The sequence below is a fragment of the Cydia pomonella genome, chromosome 10, assembly GCF_033807575.1.
Source record: "Cydia pomonella isolate Wapato2018A chromosome 10, ilCydPomo1, whole genome shotgun sequence".
Classification (NCBI taxonomy): Eukaryota; Metazoa; Arthropoda; class Insecta; order Lepidoptera; family Tortricidae; genus Cydia; species Cydia pomonella.
In genome coordinates this window covers 9,761,902-9,783,200 of record NC_084712.1, presented here as the reverse complement: position 1 = coordinate 9,783,200, position 21,299 = coordinate 9,761,902, and the positions used below count along the sequence as shown (strand labels likewise).

The window sequence follows — 21,299 nt, the reverse complement described above, 5'->3', positions numbered from 1 at the left end:
CATGACCATTTCCCGGACTGTGGCTAGTAGTCCGGGCTACCGTTTTGCCCGAAATTAGGGCCGAAGCAGACGTGTTACCACGCGGGTTGGCTATGGCTCAATCCCCAGGATCCCGTCATCCTTGCTTACGGCGCTCAACTGTGCAGGTCCTAGCACAGGTGGGTTGTGTATAGGTCATCAGTAGTTACCCACACCTACTGACGACGCCCGTGTGGATGTTTGCCGTCACTAGAAAGAGGCACGAATGCCAGTCGCTAGTGACGTTGCCCAGGGTGGACCAGGGGAGACAGACGGATCTTTGGGCAGGCCGAAGCCCACCCAAACTTCCCCCTGTCGCCCGCTCGGGGAGGTCATCGCACCACCCATGTCTGGGTTAGCGTTGTTCATTACTATTCCAAATTTCAAATCGATAGCTTATGTACTTCTCGAGATATTTAGCAATGTGACAGACGGACAGAGTCGCATCATAAGGGTTCCTTTTGTACCTTTTTGGTACGCAACCCTAAAAAGAAGAAAGTGTCCCAAAATCGAATAGCTTACCTTGTCTTGTATGAATTTTACTTTAATTACGCCGTGGCAAGCGAGAAATGTGCACTTGCTGACGAGTTTCCGTCCCGCACACCGAAAGAGAAAGAGAGAACGAGTATGACAAAATGGATGGAAAGCAAAAATGAATCAAAAATAACAGATTTATTCGTAGGCCAGGTATAGAAATAAATAATAATATAATATTTATTCAGCCTATATACGTCCCACTGCTGGGCACAGGCCTCTTCTCATGCGTGAGAGGGCTTGGGCTATACTCCCCACGCTAGCCTAAGGCGGATTGGGGACTTCACATGCACCATTGAATGTCCTCGCAGATGTATGCAGGTTTCCTCACGATGTTTTCCTTCACCGAAAAGCTAGTGGTAAATATCAAATAATATTTCGTACATAAGTTCCGAAAAACTCATTGGTACGAGCCAGAATTTGAACCCGCGACCTCCGGATTAAAAGGCGGACGTCACATCCTCACATCCACTCGGTCACCACCGCTTAGAAATATTTTTACAGTACATATGGTGCTACTTTACCGCACCAGTGCGAAAATGATTACGTTACTGTGTCGAACATTTAAAGGGCCATATGTACTGTAAAACGTTGTACGATACATGTGCGAATAGGTAATTCGCAACTCGTGTCGATTTAAAACACTCCCTTCGGTCGTGTTTTAATTTATCGCCACTCGTTTCGAATTTCCTATTTTTCGCACTTGTATCGTAATGTACTATAACAACACACTTGCTCAAAACGACGTTTTTATTCCACCGATTTTTGGCTCAGTATATTATAACACTCGTACTTTTTCATTATATTATCCGACTGAGTTAAGAAGGTAACTGATTGCTAATAATATGCATGGAAATGGAGCCTTCTTAATTTGGTCGAGGTCTTAATGTTTTTTTTAACCAACTATTAGGTTTCAAATGTTAGTTCAAAAAGGTTTTATCACACCAAACATAATTTATAGATTAAATTATCTTGTAAATTACAATAATGAATAAACATAACATTTTCGACGAATAGAAATACGAAAATATTAGTTTTTTTCAATTGGCTGTTTGTTGATTTCGTTCGCGCCTTTGCCTTGCGCGCGCATTGGAATCGTGCGTAAACAGCAGGGGGCGACACTTAGATATGTAGTTAACATTAATAAAGATAGCGGCGATTTCTATTAATGGGATCCGATAACCTACTTTTGCGTAAAGTTGACTACCGATTGTGCAAACTACATCAGCATCTCCCTATTTTGGAAATATCTCGAAAATATGTCATCAAGTTGGGGATACCAATTAATATTCAAAGTTTCTACAATGTCTACCATATTAAAATTAATGTTTTTTTTGTTGTGCACATGTTTCGTTTAATCCGTTAATAATATTGATATCATAATTATTTACAAATTACTTAAAAGATTTGAGAACCGCACTCTGTGTATAGCGCCAAAATAGTATAAGAAAGTATTTCATTTCAGTAGTATATTGATATAAATACTACCACAATGGTATGTTTTTAACATTGGCAACATGTGCGAGTGAGACACCGCGCCCCACTTTTGCTAGCTCAAGTGGATCGTTTGCTCTAGTCTGGTAAGAACACCTTTCTGCCTCAGTGATAAGGTTAAATTTACTATAACAAAATAAGTTAGTTTGCTCCACTTTATATCTCCATGGTGCACACACACAGATACATAGCTAGTTTCGGATACAAAATAGAGATAGCGCTTTGAAATTAGTTTCCTTAAAATGCTTCAAGAGGGCTCTCTTTTCCTATATACTTACTTTACTCTTTGTCTAGTACTATACCTCAATGGTTGCAAAGAGCAAAGTATGGTAAAGTAAGTATAATTGATCAAAATGAAGTAAAGTATTACCCCATTTTTATATTTGTATTTCTTTATTATTAAAAATTTCAAAAATAATGTATACGAATCTATTTGACCTTCCGACGTTCTGACTGTCAAAGCTGTCAAATCAAAACTTATCGTGAACTTATTATACTTATCCAATTCATACTCGTGATTACCATAATGAAAATAGTAATAAATACACACAGCATAACTTGACCTACACTGTTTTAGCTGATAAGTGGGTCTTAACGTAAGTTAAATAAAGTAAGTATTGTACATTTTATAGTCTCTTATATTCTATCACATAAAATAAGTTTTGATTTGGATAATAATAGTTTGATATCTCAAGTTCATGGACTAAATTTATCGTACTTAGTAGTGAGTTGTCACCTGACGATTTATCGGTAAATATATGTAAATGACTTGCTGTTTTGCTGTCTATAAATACGTCTAGTTAACAATGTTTCGTGTTTTGTTACTGTTATTCGCTCTAACCGGCAGATTCCCGAGTATATATAGTTTTCAAGAAACTAGAAGGGTTCAAGACAGCATGATGACCAAAGTCCTGCCGAAGAACATGAAAGCTGTCGGGCTTTACAAGTACCTGCCTATTGCAGAAACTGAGAGCCTCTTGAACTTGGAGATTCCCATTCCAACCTTGAGAAGTACTGATGTGTTAGTGGAAGTTAAAGCAACAGCTGTTAATCCTATAGATACCAAACAGCGAGCACCTAAGCCAGTTCCTCCTACACAAGAATTTCCTCGCATCTTGGGCTGGGACGGTGCAGGTATAATTGCAGCTAAAGGTGAAAATTCTAAATATTTCAATGTTGGCGATGAAGTCTTTTTCACAGCTGACTTGAGAAGAAATGGATCAAATGCTCAATATGTTGCCATTGATGAAGTAATGGTTGGAGTTAAACCAATAAACCTGACTTTTGAACAGGCTGCTGCAATGCCTTTGACTACTGTCACAGCCTATGAGTCTTTGTATGATCGGTTGCTGATCTCAGAAAAGGATAAAGGGAAAACTTTATTAATTATTAACAGTGGTGGCGGTGTTGGTTCTGTGGCATCTCAGTTAGCTAAGAACCTAGGTCTGAAGGTTATTGGCACAGCTGCCCGGCCTGAGACGGAATCTTTCAGTCTACAACATGGAGTAGACATTGTCCTTAATCATACCAAAGATTTATTACCTCAATTGGAAGCACATGGATATGGCAATGGAGTAGAGTTTATACTGGTTAATTATGACCCATATCCTTATTGGGACACAATAATGGTGGCTGCTAAGCCCCAGGGCAGGATTTGCCTCATTGTGGACAGCAGTGGCTTGGTTGACATAAGGCAACTTAAAGATAAGAGCCTTACTCTTGTCTCTGAAATGATGGCAACAAGGATTAAGTATGACACTGAGGACAAGATTCGATATCATGAAATCTTTGAGGATATAACTAGAATGTTTGAGGCAGGTATTTTAAAATCAACATTGACAAAGACTATGTCACCAATTAATGCTGAAAACCTTAGAGAGGCACATAGGCTTTTAGAAGAGAAAAAAGTCATTGGAAAGATTGTCCTTAGTGGATTTTAAACTTGTTTTGTGATATATGTGTTTTGTAAAATAAAATAAAGTTATTATTTTGTTACTCATTAATTTATTAAGGTGCGTTGGGTTTATTATTTTGTTACTCATTAATTTATTAAGTATTAATTTTGACCTTATTGGCCATATATTAAGGTAGTGTGTACAGTCTACCAATATAATTCCTAGGCTACTACAGTACCTTGTCATTTTAACTACTTACTAGATATTTACATCAAAATGGTTGACTTGTACATATTTTTTGTCAGTTTGCCCGTGTCGATATTTAATACCTCCATATGTTTAATAGGACCTAAGCATTTACTTGCCATTATTAATAATACTGCTCAGTTGATTATCTCGTAGAACAATAGGTATGTATATTGGGGGCTATAAATCAATAAGTGTACATACCTAATACCTACTATACAACACTAACCCGCGAATGAGTCAGTGTCAATTATTACACAATATTAGAAAATGCCCGGAAATCCCACAAAGTATTGCGATTTATCTAATATTAACGTTATTTGCTCTGACAGACAGGTAAAAGAGCACCAATAATATGTTAACATTCTGATTTTAAGAGCATGACGTCCAATCTCCTACCGAAGTCCATGAATGCAGTCTGCCTTTACGCAAACTTACCGATTGCAGACGCAGAGAGCCTTTTGGATTTGGAGGTATCTCTTCAGAGTTTGAGGAGTACTGACGTTCTAGTGGAAGTGAAAGCAATATCTGTCAATGGTATTGATACTAAGCAAAGATGCAAACCAGTGCCTCCCACGTTTGAACCAGAGACATGTCAGTCGCTTCGCTTGACTATCCTATCCTATTTCTATGGTTTGAACTGCCTCGAATTTTGGGCTCTGTCTGATGGCTCCGGCGTTATCGTTGCGAAAGGTGAAAAATGTAAGTATTTTAATGTTGGTGACGAAGTGTTATTCATAGCCGATTTGCGAAGGAATGGCCCGAACGCTCAGTATGTTGCTATAGATGAAATTATGGTTGGATTAAAACCGAAGAACATAACATTTGAGGAAGCGGCTGCCGTACCGTGGACCGGCGTCACCGCCTACGAATCTTTATATGATCGGTTGCCGATTTTTAAAAAGGATAAAGGTAAAGACTTTATTGATAATCAATAGTGGTGGAGGAGTCGGTTCTGTGGCGTCTGAGTTAGCTAAGATCCTGGGACTGAGGGCCTCTGCTAGCTGGCGCGGGTGCACGGAGCGGACGAGCGGGTTAACGAAAAATAGTATGAGCGACGCTAACTGAAGCGGACGCGTGCGGCGGATTTCACCTACAAATAGCACCCGCGTGCGTGCGCACGCGGCGGGCGTCTGCGTCAGCTAGCGTAGGCCCTGAAGGTTATAGGCACTGCTGCCCGCGCAGAAACTGTAGCTTTCAGCCTTCAAAATGAATCGGATATTGTACTTGATCACACTAAGGATTTACTTCTTCGGACCCGGGTACGTCCTTAAACTACGTCCACAAGAGAGGTATGGGCATAGTGAATATCATCTCGCTTTGTGTGGTAGGGCACAGCACAGCGGATGTCATTCCAGATCTAGAGCAGAGCCCAACTGGGGATGTAACTCCACCTTACAGAAAATCGCAGCCAAATAACACTAGACCCTACTCATAGTGTTGTGTTCCTGCCGGTGAGTAAGGTTGCCAGAGCTCAACGAGGGGTGGGAGGGGGTTAGGGTCGGCAACGCGCATGTAACTCCTCTGGAGTTGCAGGCGTACATAGGCTACGGATACTGCTTACCACCATGCATTGTTTGCCACCGACAGTATTTAAAAAAAAACCCCAATTGGCAGCACATGGATATACTAATGGGGTAGATTTTATATTGGTCAACTATAACCCTTATCCCTATTGGGACACTAATGGCGGTTGCTAAGCCTCAAGGTAGAAGTTTCCTTTGCGCCAGCAGTGGTTTAGTTGACATAAAACCACTTAAAGAAAAAAGCCTCACGCTTGTCGCCGAGATGATGGCAACTAAAATGAAATTAACACTGAAGAGAAGTACTCAGACATAAAGTCTAAAAATATTTTATGGGCATATTCAACAAGCGAAGTAGCTATGGTTAATCAGATATTTTTATGTATGTAAATAAAACGATTAAGTATTATACTCATAATCATATTTCACGTGTGTTTAATTCATATCAATGGGGCTGTAGGACACTGGGGTCAAATTCTTTTCCTTTGAAAGGGGAGCCTTCGGCATTCCATGCTCTCTTGAGAATTTCTATATTCTTGATCTCATCACTTGTTGGTAATCCCTTGAGTTTCTGCTCTTGATTCCACTGCAGTTCTCTAACCTACAATGAAATTTTATTTGTCATAAAACTCATAAATATGTGCATGACTCTGGCGCCGCCTGGACATCATAACATTAATATTTATGGATTTTTTATGTGACATAAAGATAAGAGTGAAAATATAAAAGACTGATAAGTATTAGGTATATATGATAGGATCTTGGAGATTCAGAATATCATTGGCATTTTTTCTTAGAAGACGAACTGGGAGTTAATTTCAAGGTTAGAGGTGTAAAACGGCGTTTAATAAGCGCTTGACATTGGTCATATTGGTTGGTTTCATTTTCACCATTGGGTGAAGGACGCATTGAACTGTAATACGGGCAGGTTTTCGGGTAAGTAATAGAACGTATACAAACCTATAATATATCACTCTGAACGTATAAATTCAATTTGTATAATTTTGATCGGAATAACATTCAATTGCAATAACATGCAATATGTATAACAACGAATTCTATAATTGTAAATTGTATAATAAACACTACGTATATCATTGTTTACGATAACATTAGAAAGGTATAACGTTGAAATAATATAACATACAAAACAAATATCATATATTAAAAATACCGAACCACTACCGAAATTACATTATTTAAATATATTTTTGTGTGTTAGTTAATGAACAGATACAGTTTTTAAATTATTATGAAATGAGCAATGTATTTGAAACATCTATACTATGCGAATTTATATTTCAACGTAGTATGCTCCGTATTTATCTATTACAGATTGCAGCTTTTTTCTGTGGTAATTCTGGTGCTAATTTCTTTATCTAGAGGGTCACAGTTCTAACCTAACCTAACCCACTTTTCTGTTAACAGTTTCTTTTTCCGAAGCCTCAGAGTTCTAACCTAACCTGCAGAACCTGCTACCTATTCTGGAAACAATTGATTTATCTAGGGGGTCACAGTTCTAACCTAACCTAACCCACTTTTAGCAGTTTTTTTCTAGTAGTGTGTTCTATGAGGTTTGAAATTCTAGGTCATCCTACTAATTTTATTACTTAATTATATAAGATGATATTTATATTTTAATATGTATATATTATGACAGTTATATGAAATGAGCTTAACTTATATGTATATTATACCAAACAGCCATATGTATGTCGTATGTTATATTATTTTTATGTTATACTAATTGAAAGTATACGTTTACTTTATTATACATAAGATTAGTATACATTTTTAACGTTTGTAAACTGAAATTATTCCAAAAGTGCGTATATATTATAGGACGCACCCCAGGTTTTCGTAACTCGACAACTAGCGCCTTTTTTCCGTCCGGGGGTTAAAAATAGTTAAAAGTACCTTGGCGATATGATCTTCTGGCAATTCATTTAATGGCCTTGAGCAATCAATTTTGTCCAAGTCAATAGCTTCTTCGCTATTAACTAGTTTCGTCCACCAGCGCTCCTGGACCTTTTCTGAAATGATAAGTATATAAAATAAATAATATTAAAAATTTGCGAAAAAAGGTAAACAATAAGTAATTTTTTCATGTATATACAGCGAGCTGCAAAATTGTATGTTTGAATGAAATTCATTCATAAAGATGCCATCTACTTTTGCAGTTTGACGAAAAGTTTAAATCTGATATATCGTAATTTTACAACGAAAACTAATAATTAGGTAATATATTAATACATTAAACAAATCAATCCAATTAACCATTTATCAATCTATTGTTGACGTTGTGTGTTCTTAGATTTACTGATAAGATTTTGTCCTTTATTTTTATTTAATTTAATTGTTACTAAGTAAAATGGTATTATTACGTTACCTAATAGAATGGTCTAGAATAGAATAATATTATTGTGCGCCGTTACAGGGTGTCATGATCTGACTTTATGTAATGTAACACAACACCTATTATGTACAGGACAATACAGTATTGAATAAATTGAAATTGAATAAAAAAAAATATCACAAGTTAAAGGCTGTAGTAATCCACGCTACTACCAAAATAAGGTTCATTTTTAGGGTTCCTTAGTCCACTAGGAACAGGATAGGTCTTTCAAAATGAATATTTGTCTCCAATAACTATTTTTTGATAAAGTGACTCTTTTCGGAAATAATCGCTGCGTAAAAAAAATAATACGTGTCCCCTTCTAACTTTTGAACCATGCGGTCAAAAATCGTAAAAAAAAAGCTAATTTCAATGAGAACTAGAGCAAACATGATCGGTCCGGCCGTTTTTAGGGTTCCGTAGTCAACTAGGAACCCTTATAGTTTCGCCATGTCCGTCTGGCTATCTGTCTGTCCAAGGCTTTGCTCCTTGGTCGTTAGTGCTAGAATGATAAAATTTGGCATGAACATATGAATCAATAAAGCCGACAAAGTTGTACAATAAAAACTAAAAAAATATTTTTTTTAGGGTACCTCCCCTACACGTAAAGTGGGGGTGAATTTTTTTTTCTTCTACCCTAGTGTGGGGTATCGTTGGAAAGGTTTTTTCAAAACTAATAGGGGTCACCAAAAACATTTTTTGATAAAGTGAATATATGATCCTATCACTCAAAACTCCCAAAAATCAAAATCGTACGAATCATACGATCAATTCTCAGAGAAAAATTGCGCGCGTCGCGTCGAGTGAAACAGGTTTCCCGTCCGACGGCCAAGCGGCGATTGCCCCTCGTCGCCCGCGCAGACACCTGCGCGCCGAGGTAACGCATGAGGTTGAATAGTATAATATTAGAATTACCTAAATGAATCAACAATCTTCCCCCACTGATGGTCCAAACACTATCGCTAGCCTTGATCTTGTACTGCAGCATGTCCTTGATAATTGTGTCATCATTTCGGTATGCAACACATATGTCATTTGGGTTGATTGTTACTTTCAAGTCCTTTGCCGACTTTATGTCTGGAGGCAGTGGTACAGTTACATCTGAAAATTACAACAATAATTACTGTGCTCCATGTTTTAAAATATTTTACATTATGTAGCAGAAAAACCGAATAGTTATTTGCAATTAACAATTCACGTAAGGTAAATTTGGAGAAGAACATCTAAAAGGTGAGACTGTCCACAAGATCTCTTGATGCGTCTAACTCTACTATTAATTCGTCAATTTCATCAAACATCAGGGTTTTTGGTGTGGGAATAGGACCCGGCTAATGTCGAATAATTACCAAGCTATGAATTAAAAATAGGTAGTAAGCTCCAAAAGTGGTTAGAAATGTGAAAATAGAATTGGTTTATACAGGTTTTACACATTTTTTGGCTAGTGTCAAACATTCCCGCACCAAAACCCTGATGTAGTCATACTAGACGTGTGCGCCGCGCGCCGCCGCCGGGTTTATTTGCCACGTCGCCGCCGCCGCCGATAAATGATCGGCGTGACGTTGAGTGTTGTTAATTAGTCACTCCAACTTGGTATTTGGATTAAAATTTAGATTTTTGTATTATATATGTTACAGTTGTTAAATACATCAATTATTAACTAAATGAAGCCAGTTGTACAAAGTATTTGACACACCAATTAAAATTACTGATTAATCCTCAGTATTCAGCGTCAAGAAAGATGAGGGAGTGATATATGAAGTAGGTTTTTTCTCTGGTAATTATGAATTCACATTCAACTATTAATTAGAATTTTTATGCCTTCACCTAACACACCAAGGCAGAATGTGGCGTCATGAAAGGCTTACAATTTTTAAGGCAACAAAAACAGGGCTCACGTACTATGGGATCTCAAGGTGCAACAGAAAAGGAAAGCTAACTAGCACGCGATTAATGACGCGGTGGTATGGTTACAGTCACCTGGGCCTTTCAATTAACCAAATATGCATTTTTGTGGTAGTTATAAGCCCTTTCCATAATGGGCCATCTAACAAGAATGGTAATATGACTCGGTACAAAAGTTCTTGTAGCAAACTGTGCTACCGTTTTCACCTGGTTGACGGGAATAACAAAAAGAAATACATATAAATGGCTTCAAATCAACTATGCTAAGACCACAGTAATGGTAGTAAACAGAGCAAACATATTCCCAGTTACCGACGCACTCGGCGATTACAAGAAAATGAGCTATTATGTAAATCTTGGGTTGTTAACCAGTACCAGTTTTTGCACCTCCGAGATACGCCGCAGAGCTGGCATGGCTAAGAGTGCTATGGCTAACCTTGACAAGATCTGGAATAACAGCCCTAGCCAAGGTGTCAATCGCTATCGTTACGACAAAGAAACGCTGTGTATCTATGTATCATTCTTCGATATTATATTAGTGCGACAATGACAATTGGGTTTCGACTGCTACGGAGCGTAAGCATTATTGGCCTGTTAGCTACGCGGCCAGAGGTATTCGACATGCAACTAAAGTGCAGTTGGTATGAACTCTCATCAATTCAATATTCCAGTATGGTGCCGAGACGTGGAGCCTCAAAAGTTTTGGCAAAGCAGTTTACTACGTCTGTATATATAGTTTGTCAAAGGGCTATCTCATTTCAAACATAGACAGAGGGAGTCATACTATCTTTGTCTTACACTAGTACTAGCATCCAAAAGAAAAGGATGAGTATAGTTTTTATTGTTCTTATTTACTGACAAATTGGTTTGACCAACTATAGTATAGTAAATTTCAATAATTTATTTGGAGTTCTATTTTGTTAAACTACCTCATTTTTAATACGATAAGGCATGGAAATCATGAGAAAACGGGAGAGTTACAGTTAGGATCAAAGGTCATTGGGACCAGATTAAGGTAACCCCTTAATGCAAGCCACTCTCCTATATTCATTTACAAATCCTATTTAACTCACACTATACATAGTTCATTTATAGCAACCTGGATTGTTCAAATTTTCAACAAAAACAACAAATAGATGATTTTTCTTAAGAAACCTATAAGTCAAGGTCACGCCGAAAACATGCCGCCGCCGCCGATCGTTTTTGAATCGGCACACACGTCTAAGTCATACTCTACTTAAAGAAGGTTGATACAGCAGAAGGAGTGAAGCTCTTGTTTTCCGAGTGTAGCAATAAGATTTTAAGCGCTATGGCAGTCTTACTAACAGAAAAAAATATACCGGTCTTCTTCACATTGCCCTTACCAGAGAATAGGCAGGTTCACACAGAGCTAACATACGCGCCAGGCAATTTCTGATGGAAATCTGTGGGCTACTCAATAAAATACCATATTAAAGATTCCAAAATGTATTGTGCATCCGCACCAAAGAGCATATAATCACTACGTTTTAAGAGACGGGACTTCCATACTAGCGAGTGGAATCCCTTTGTTTCGCAAATCATTACCAAAATGTACGACAAAGAACTGTCAAAGAACCATAGTACCAACATAAGCAATTTAAACAGTGTAGTACGCTACACGCTTGCGTTTCTTATCGATATCGATAAAATGGGGAGGGTTGAAATATAGACTCTTGTCTACAAATTTTGTACTCGAAATCAAGTTAGGATCGAGTCCACATTTAAGTTATATGTTATATAGTGGATAGTTCTATGAGTGGACTAATACGTGGTCGAGCTTAATGTGGACTCGATTTTTTTTTCAGAACACCTTGTTGTTCTTCACCACTAGGAAGGATCAAAGTAGCACTTTTTTCCCCTACTAGGAGGGATAACTTTTTCCTCTTTTTGCATACTTCTTAGGTTAAATTATTTTATTTAATTACCATTAATGAAATTTATTTATTTATTTGTACCATAATAATTTCCTCATAGGTGATGTGAAAAGCAGTATGTAAATTTATCACGTGGTAGCAAAAATATGTCCACCCTAGGGTGGTATTCCACCTATCTAATTTCGTGGTCCAATGTCATTGCGTCTCACTCTGTCATTAATCAAAATGTGAGACGCAATACACATTGGACAAAGAAATTGCATAGGTGGAATACCACCCATAGGCGTTAACACTTGAATCCCTCACTATGCTAGGATTATATTTTAGAATACCACGTTACACTCAGATTGTAATTATAAAATCCTTCACTATTTTTTTTCTTAATTTTTTTTTATTAAAATTACTATTTTCAAACAATTTTTTATGACATGTTTCAATAAATGTAAGTTTTCTATGGGAAGATGTATCAGGTCTTCGTTCCCAACAAATTTAACCCACTGCCTGCATCTGAAAACATACAGCCTTGGTTATGTACAGTTTATATTCCAAGTGTTTGCTAATGAGATGATCAACTGATTATTTAGCGCTAATATGCATCTATAAATCAAATCAAATATGTTAAATAATGACCATTAATGCATAGATGATAGATAATTTTCCACTGAAAATCTTTGACGAATTAATTTTGTGTCATATTGCATGCAAGCTCTCAGCAAATTTCACATATTTTATTTAATTACTTACACTGATATACAAATACACATAAAATTATCGATAGTTTTAGTACATCCCTAGTTCACAACTAAAAATAATATAAAATATCAAATTTTCGATGTGTTTAAACTTAAAGTCTGCTGCACCAAAATAAGGTCAAAAGTATCTAAAGCAATACATACCGGTCTTTATCCAAGGGAAATTTCGCCATAAAATCCCTTTTTTCGTGATTTTCTCGAGTGGCTCGCTGGCCACATATTTCACACTTAGTAAACCGTTTTCTGGGTGGCATTGTAACAAACTCATTCTTTACTCTGATCACGGTTCACTATTTTCGATATTTTCACTAAAGAATAAAGAAATTGCACGAAATACCCGAACAAAACATTGAAGCCTTCATAACAAACAAAACAATTAGGTAAACTTGACAGAATAAATGGCACTGACCTTTTATTTTTCTTCGTTGGCAAAGATTTGCGAAACAAGTTCCATACAAAACATATTTTGTTCCTAGTTGCGTCAGCCTGATCCGCACAGGCAAACAATTACGAGAGAGTGACTTATTTACAAATGTGACATCTGTCTAGAAAACTTAAATTCTATACAACCAGAGTTTATACTGGAACATAAACAAACTCCATGCTTGTGCTTTACATACAAAAGCACATGCCATCATCATTGTTGTAAACTCCAACAATTTCATCGCGCACAAACCGGCCAGTGTACACATGCCTTGGCCGAGGCCTCACTGGCAGTTTTGTGCACAAGGCAATTTCCCCACACGTATGCTCGCTTTGTGTGGACCCACCTATTTAAGTTTAAAATATGGTTTTAAAAATTTTACATTATTATGTAAGATGTGTATTCTATCTAATATTGGCAGCATAAAGAAAACAATTGACTCAAGTAAGTACTTAAAGAGTACAAGGGTTAAATTGAACAACAAGAATTGATTTTTACCTATTTCTGTGATAGTTTGCGCCCAGGAGTATTTATCTCTGACAGCACCATTATATGATTCACTATTCTTTTGCACAGGGATCAATGGTGGTTTGTACTCTGTTTTTGGTTCACCACTTGACGACGCTTCTAGAATTTTCTTTTCCGATTCTGTAGGCTGAGCAACTTCAGCTTCAATAAATTCATTTTCTAATTCATCTTCATTCTCAGCTACTACTTCAACTTCTTGGGCCACCGTGGAGCACATGATCTCATTGTTAAAGTTGACCGGTTTCCGGGAACCGTTTGTACCTTTCCAATTTTTAGGATCGCATGTTCTTAAAACCTTTATGACTAGCTCTTCTGCCACTCCGGGAGGAAAGCCCATGTTTTCATAAGGACCGTCAGGAACATAGTAAAAGTCCGTACTGGAATAAAACACTCTCATGTTATTAAGTTTCATCATAAGTATGAGATGATTGTAACTAAACAATACAAGTGTGTGCTTACCGTCTAGCAAGGAAGTTGAATACTGCCGATAAAAATCCTAGAATTGACTGTTCGTTTACTAAGATAGATGATAAAACGTCATCGTATTTGGTAATATTGGAATCCACTGACATACTGATTGTGTTATGGATAAAAACTAAGTTCCGATGATTTATGTTGAATAGGATCTCGCGTTTGTTTTTGTTCTGGAAAGCGACAGGCGTGCGTGGTATGTCAAAAAGGAGCGTTCTAATATTAGCAAAGTGATATTTTTCATTCTAAATTACCAGGAATAAAATTAAATCCTATGAAGAATTGATAATAAGATTAACGAGGCAAAGTGTTGTGAACTTTTTTGTAACTATTTTAGTGTTATTAAGAATAATTTTGCTTGAAATGTACTAATTATAATGTGAGTAACAACTCAACCAACAAAAGTATTACGGTATCAGAACGCCCTTACAATAAAAAAAGTAGCAATGGCAGTTAATGACAGCAGTGACATTTGTAGTGTTGCTAGTGTAATACATCAGTTCTACTATTGCCAGTTTTAATAACTGGGAAATTGGTAGATTATTGATACACTGGCGAACAAATTCTGTCACTAACAGTAGAAAATAAAAATAGACCAAGCTAAGTTGGCAGCGTTTTGATAAATTTATGGGGTTTTCAGCTTTCAATACAGTGATTTTTGATGAGGGTTTAGGTGTATATTTTTGTTAAGGTTTTGTGTAACCCATGCGAAGCGAGGGCGGGTCGCTAGTTAAAATGTAAAATCTCTAGTATTTGTACGAGTGACGACCGGTCTGGGCTATTGGGAAGTGACCCTGCCTATGAAGCCGATGGTCCCGGGTTCGAATTTCAGTAAGGGCATTTATTTGTGTTTTCTTTGTATATAAGTATGTATTTATCTATATACGTAAGTCTATCGTCGCCTAGTACCCATTATAGTACAAGCTTTGCTTAGTTTGGTTGGGGCTAGGTCTATCTGTGTAAGATGTCCCCGAATATTTATTTATTTATTATTTATATTTATATCAAGAGGATGTGTTTATTCACATACTGTCTGGGTTTGTAAAGATGCTTCCTAATCATAATATATCGGCATGTTGAGCTGCTGTCGGTATTAGCCCAATTGGTATGTGTTTCAGACATACATTGTCTTACATAAAAGTGTTTGAGTTTTATGTGTTTAGTCTTCCGGTGTTGCTCATATAGCAGATTGTTCGCAAGTTTGATTACAGAATCATTGTCAAATTATCAAATTTTATTTTTAGGTCTTGGAATTATCTCCTTAGCCAAACAAGCTCAAGTCTAGTTTCACTAGCTGCAACTCCGCTTCAGTAGATCGTAGTGCCATAACAGCACACAGCACAATCTACAGGGCGCACTTATTCAGCAGAATGATATTGAATTATGCGTGTTCGGCGTTCGCATCATGCCTTGCCTTTTATAGCTCGGTGGCCCCGTCAACTAACTTCTAATTCAATTTATAAGAGTAAAAAAAAAAAGTAAAAGTTGATGAAAGTGACGATATCCATAGGAATAAATTCGAAAATAAACTAGTGATCCGCTCCGGCTTTGCATGGGTTAGCAAATTATATACATAAACCTTCCTTAATAATCTATTGATAGGGAAAACCCGCATAAAAATCCGTTCAGTAGTTTTTGTGTTTATCGCGAACATACAGACAGACAGAGTGGAGAATACAAAATGCGCTTTTTAAGTTTAAATGAACTTTTATTCACTTTTATATTAAAAATTATTACAAAGGTGATCGCGGGACGTGTCGTCGGTTCGGATCGAGGAAGAAGAGAGAGAGTTGCCACATGCAAATTATAGGGCAACTACAAAATATGTTGCTATATAGAAAAATAACTTAAGCTAAGCTTACACGCTATATGTTTTGTATTAAACATAGTTGGGGCCAGGCAATTACATAAAGGTAAAGATTGGACCCGCCAACAGGAATCTAAACATAAGAGAAGTTATTAAAACTACAATACAGGTAAAGGACATAACTTAGTTATGGCTCTACGAAATATCTTATTATTAATTTTAACATCAGCTACCCTTACTAATCCGTCCCTACCAGGGAACGTTTTTACTATACGAGCCATTGGCCAATTTAATGGAGAGGTGTTTATATCCTTTACAATTACCAAATCACCTTCCTTTAAATTAGTTTGCTGGTATTTCCATTTGGGGCGGCTTTGAAGTTGGGTCAAATAACTTTGAGACCAGGTTTTCCAGAAGTCTTGCTTAATTTTAGTGCACATTTTCCAAAATGGAACCCGATTTACTGAAGTTTCCGTGAGATCAATTTCTGGATAACTTGTTAAGGCTGCGCCACAAATGAAGTGTCCAGGAGTTATATAATCACAATCATTAGAAATAGCAGATAGTATAGGTCTACTGTTCAAAATTCCTTCAATCTCTATGATTACAGTGTTAAGTTGTTCATAGGTCAAACATAGATTGCCTACTATTCTTTTGAAGTGGTGTTTTACACTTTTGACGCCACTTTCCCAAATTCCTCCAAATGTTGGAGAATAACTCGGTATCCAATTAAATGTTATGTACTTGTCTGAGCAATATTTGTAGACAGAGTCTCTACAATCTTTGGAGGAGAATAGGTCATACAAGTCTTTTAACGTATTACAAGCACCTTTAAAGGTTTTTGCATTGTCACAAAATATATTTGTGGGCATGCCACGCCGAGAAATAAATCGTTTAAGACATGCTAAGAAAGTTTCAGTCGTGAGATCAGAAACAAGTTCTAAGTGAATCGCTTTTACAGCAAAGCAAACAAAAAGCGCAATGTAGCCTTTAGTAATAATAGGTTTTCTAATGCGAGAGACCTTTACGTTAAACGGACCGCAGAAATCGATTCCTACATGCTGAAAGGGTCTGCTCTGAGTGATTCTTTCTTTAGGAAGATCTCCCATCAACTGCTTTGCCGCTTCAGCTTTCATTCGTATACATTTCATACATTTATGCACCACCTTTTTTACCTCCCGTATACCATTCACAAGATGATGTCTCTGAGATAGAGACCCTAATACTAGTCTAGCGCCTGCATGCAGAAGTCTCAAGTGCTCTCGTTCAATAATGAGATCGGTAATAAAGGAGTTTTTTGGAAGTATAGATGGATGCCGCTTGTCATAAGACAGGTTCTCTGCATTTTGCAGTCTCCCCACGGCCCTAATTACACCGTTTTTATCTAGAAACGCTAATTGATCACCAATTGACACAGGCTTATTTTTTGAGAGCAAGACTAATTCTTTACCAAAATGCTCTGCCTGTGTGCAACGTACAATCTTCGTCATAGAGTCACGCAATTCCTTTGCAGTTAAGTAACTGCTTGTAATTTTGTTGTCTTTGTTCAAGCAGTTATTATAAAATCTATACATAAAACCTATAACTCTTTGAAGTTTATTGATGTTAGAATATTTTCTTAATAAATCCAGAGGCTCTATATTTGTGGTATGGCACAAAATTCCCTCTACATCGTCAGAAGACGCATCAAATGAAGCGCCATGCGAGTCTACATGTGTCATGAAATCGTTATAATTAAATTCTTCAGAATTTGCATGTGTATAATTTACATCACAAAGACTAGGCGAACCATGCCACCATAGATCAGACTCCTGCAGCTTATGCGGTTCAACGCCCCTTGATAATAAGTCAGCAGGATTATCTTTTGACCTAACATACAGCCATTGTGATTTTTCAGTAAGCTCTACAATTTGTTTGACTCTATTTTTTACATATACAGTACTTTTTACTGCCTCTGTCTTGATCCACCACAAAACAATTTGAGAATCACTATAAAGAAATATTTTATGAGGAACTCTATCATTTAAAATCTTACTGACTCTACCTACCAATTGTGCTAAAAGTAGAGCAGCAGAAAGCTCCAATTGAGGTATAGTGTGAGATTTAGAAAGTGGGGACACACGGGACTTGGAACATAAGAAGTTCACTTGAACCGAGCCATCAGTCATAAAAACTCTTAGGTAGAGACAGCTCCCGAAAGCCTTAAGAGATGCATCGGCATATCCTACTAGCTCTACATGTGATACCAATTTAAAGTTAACACATCTTTCTATTTTGATTTGACCCATTTGCATTAAATTATTTAAAAACTTTGACCAGTATAGGAATTGTTCATTTGGGATTGTAGAGTCCCAATCTTTACGCATAGAGCTATGGAGTTCTTGCATGAATAGTTTGGCCACCACAATTACTGGGCCAATTAAACCAAGTGGGTCAAACATTTTCCCTATAAAGCTGAGAATTTTTCTTTTTGTGTTCAGTAATGTTGCCTCATCAATTGCAGGGCAAGAGAAACTCAATTTATCTGAATTTATTTCGAGTGTAAGACCTAAAGTCTTCACTGTGTCATTTTTACCTATCTCTACACTATCAATTTGTCTGTGCTCAACTGGTATATCGCTCAAAACTGGAGCATGGTTCGAACACCATTTATGTAATGAGAAACTACCTAATTTTAGAAGCTCCACAATTTGCCTTTTCAGCTCCTGAAGTGTCTCCACATCATCAGCACCAGTCAGCACATCATCAACAAATGTATTTTTATAAATAGCCTGAGCGGCCAAAGGAAACTGGTCCTTATGCATATTTTCTAGCTCCTTTAAAGCTCTTGTAGCTAAAAATGTGCTTGATTTTAAACCGTATGTAACAGTTTGAAGCTGCAAGCAGTTGATAGGGTCTTTGGGCGAATCGCGCCATAAAATGTTTTGAAGTCCGCATTGATGTTCATTTATAAAAACATTGCGAAACATCTTTTGAATATCACAAGTTAAAATAAATGGATAAGTCCTGAACAAAATAAGAATGTCAAAGAGCTCACTCTGTACAACAGGTCCGTTCAGCATGACTTGATTCAGCGATGTCCCATTTCTAGATCTCATCGATCCATCAAAGACCACACGATGATGTGAGGTTCGACTTGACGGATTGAACACGCAGTGGTGTCCTAGAAAAAACACAGGACCATTTAAATCATAACCCTCTATATCAACTATCTTTGCATGTCCTAGTTCCAGGTACAGATCAATAAATTTTTTATATTGTTCAAATAGCAAAGGATCATTTTTGAACCTTTTTTCTAACGTTATGAATCTATTATAGGCAACAGAAAATGAGTCACCTAACTCTAACTCTTCCATGGGGAAAGCTAATGGCATATCAACATAAAATCTATTGTCTTTTACTGAAACAGAGTCCTGGAATATTTTTTCAGCTTGTACAAATTCATCATTTGTAGATTTTTCCACTTCAGGAAGTTTTTCAGAAAGCCAGAATTGCTCCATTACATTTTCCAATTTTTCACCATCAGATATATTGACTAAATTTGTTACAATATTACATGTGGTACCTTTTTCAGGAATACTTCCTCCGACAATATATCCTAACATGGTATTCTGGAATACCGGTCCATTTTCAGTTTTTATGCAACCCTGCAACAATATTTTAAAATAGATGTTGGCTGCAAGCAACAGAGGAATATCACTTGTCATGTAAAATGTGTCATCAGCTAAAGTTATATTTTTTGGAATGTGATATTTAGATACATCTAATGATCTTTGAGGCAGTTTGGAAGTAATTTCATCACTAATATGACATTTCAATATTATTTTAACATTATTTTTACATGATTGAATAGTCAAAATTACATACTCATTTACTTTACATAGTTGTTTACGGAAACCAATAATATTGTTTGGCTCTATTACAGGTTTTAAGCCAAGCCTGCTTACCAAATCTGACCTTATAAAACTGCCTTGAGATGCAGTGTCTAGTAATGCCTTGCATACCACCTCTTCATTATTATTAGTTAGTAATTTGACTTTTATGGTTGGCAGCAAAACACCACTATCTGACACACAATTTAAAATAGTATTAACAGCAATTTCAATTTCAAACTCACCAGTATCAGATGATAGTGGCTGCTGACTGTCATCATTATTTGTCCTGGGCTTGTCCACATTCACATTGTGCTCCTGATGCAGCAATGTGTTGTGGCCCTGTTTACACATTTTACATTTAAAACTAAATTTACATTTACCATCATGATTATTAAGGCATACATTACACATTTGCTTTTCATTTACATAAGATTGCCTTTGAGCTGTAGGTAACATTTTAAATATGGGACAGTTATATATCTGATGGTCTTTATTAGCACAATACCTACAGGGCGGCAACGACTTCGATACCACATTTGTGACCTTAGGTATTGATTTATGAGTACCTTCATAGCAAGTACTTTTATTATTTAAATGTTTGTTGGTACCATCATAGTAGGTACTATGTTTATTTTGATGACTATCTTCGAGCGCTATAGCACGCTTTTCTAAATATTCAATGAAACCAGCCATAGTAAGCATGGTATCGGAGTCCCGGTCTAACTGGTAAGCCCGGTGTGTGAATTGATCTAGCTTACGAGTCAATATTGATATTAAAAGCATGTCCCATTTATCAACGGGTTCATCTAAATTTTTTAATGCATGCAACTGTTGATTAATTTGTGAAACAAATGTTCGTATGGAAGCCGCTGTGCCTTTTTGTATACTAGAAATATCTAATAATATACCTATATGGTTTGCTACTAATCTAGCCTTGTTCTCAAATCTCTTTTTTAATAATTTTATTGCTTCCTTATATGATTAATTTATTAATGGTAAATTCAAAATAACCGCCAACGCATCCTCCTGTAGGTACTTTCGCAAATAAAAAAGCTTTTGCACATCAGATAGTGAGCTATTCTGATCAATGACAGCTGTGAATAAGTCGAAAAAAGGTTTAAATTTAGTGAAATCCTTTCCATCGTAAAAGGATATTTCGATTGTGGGCAACTTACATGTGGATGCGTTGTGGCACTCCGCAGTCACTTTCGTGTTTAGCATTTTAAGGGAGCTATTAATTTTGGCTAATATAGAATAATATTTGTCTTCAACCTCTCCCACCTGTTCACCGTCGTTCTCATCAATGCTAAGGATGTCCATTTGCACCTCTTCGTAATTTTTTAAGGTGGAAATGAGCTTTTCTTTACGCGCCTCTAATATATCGGCGCTGGCGGCTCCAAAGTTTCTGGATCCTTGACAAAACTGTCGATTCTTGTAATGGTTCCTTTGCACTGTGAGCGTATAACGCGTAGTTTTTTTAATTTGTCCATATCGCTAGACATTTTAATGTTTTTTATTATAACGAACGAAGGCACAAACA

General features: G+C 36.8%; 3 protein-coding genes and 1 pseudogene across 3 annotated transcripts; 2 read left to right on the top strand and 2 right to left on the bottom strand.

Moving 5' to 3' along the window:
- The first annotated feature begins 2,496 nt into the window (after positions 1-2,496).
- Positions 2,497-4,049, top strand: LOC133522040 (zinc-type alcohol dehydrogenase-like protein SE_1777). Its single transcript, XM_061857215.1, has 2 exons — positions 2,497-2,656; positions 2,894-4,049. The coding sequence occupies exon 2, from the start codon at positions 2,943-2,945 to the stop codon at positions 3,984-3,986; it is 1,044 nt and encodes a 347-aa protein (XP_061713199.1). The 5' UTR covers positions 2,497-2,656; positions 2,894-2,942; the 3' UTR covers positions 3,987-4,049.
- A 130-nt stretch (positions 4,050-4,179) lies between these two features.
- On the top strand, positions 4,180-6,136 carry LOC133522043 (zinc-type alcohol dehydrogenase-like protein SERP1785; annotated as a pseudogene).
- LOC133522041 (nudC domain-containing protein 3) lies at positions 6,115-14,414 on the bottom strand. The gene is made up of 5 exons (XM_061857216.1): positions 14,066-14,414; positions 13,577-13,983; positions 9,021-9,206; positions 7,628-7,743; positions 6,115-6,311 (listed from the first exon to the last, which is right to left on the bottom strand). Exons 1-5 carry the CDS (start codon positions 14,176-14,178, stop codon positions 6,156-6,158), a joined length of 978 nt encoding a protein of 325 aa, XP_061713200.1. The 5' UTR covers positions 14,179-14,414; the 3' UTR covers positions 6,115-6,155.
- A 3,916-nt stretch (positions 14,415-18,330) lies between these two features.
- LOC133521749 (uncharacterized) lies at positions 18,331-20,463 on the bottom strand. The gene is made up of 4 exons (XM_061856818.1): positions 20,002-20,463; positions 19,450-19,531; positions 18,460-19,047; positions 18,331-18,338 (listed from the first exon to the last, which is right to left on the bottom strand). The coding sequence occupies exons 1-4, from the start codon at positions 20,059-20,061 to the stop codon at positions 18,331-18,333; spliced, it is 738 nt and encodes a 245-aa protein (XP_061712802.1). The 5' UTR covers positions 20,062-20,463.
- Between the last annotated feature and the right edge of the window lie 836 nt (positions 20,464-21,299).

Coding starts and splice junctions, on each gene's coding strand:
- LOC133521749 (XM_061856818.1), bottom strand. CDS start 20,061: ATGTGGACAAGCCCAGGACAAATAATGATGACAGTCAGCAGCCACTAT. Junction 19,532..20,001: donor GCCACTATCATCTGATACTG/GTGAGTTTGAAA, acceptor ATATTGTTGCAG/GGTTGCATAAAAACTGAAAA. Junction 19,048..19,449: donor AGGAAGTATTCCTGAAAAAG/GTACCACATGTA, acceptor TGTTTTTTCTAG/GACACCACTGCGTGTTCAAT.
- LOC133522040 (XM_061857215.1), top strand. CDS start 2,943: ATGATGACCAAAGTCCTGCCGAAGAACATGAAAGCTGTCGGGCTTTAC.
- LOC133522041 (XM_061857216.1), bottom strand. CDS start 14,178: ATGTCAGTGGATTCCAATATTACCAAATACGATGACGTTTTATCATCT. Junction 9,207..13,576: donor GCAAACTATCACAGAAATAG/GTAAAAATCAAT, acceptor TGTAATTTTCAG/ATGTAACTGTACCACTGCCT. Junction 6,312..7,627: donor CAGAAGATCATATCGCCAAG/GTACTTTTAACT, acceptor ATTTCATTGTAG/GTTAGAGAACTGCAGTGGAA.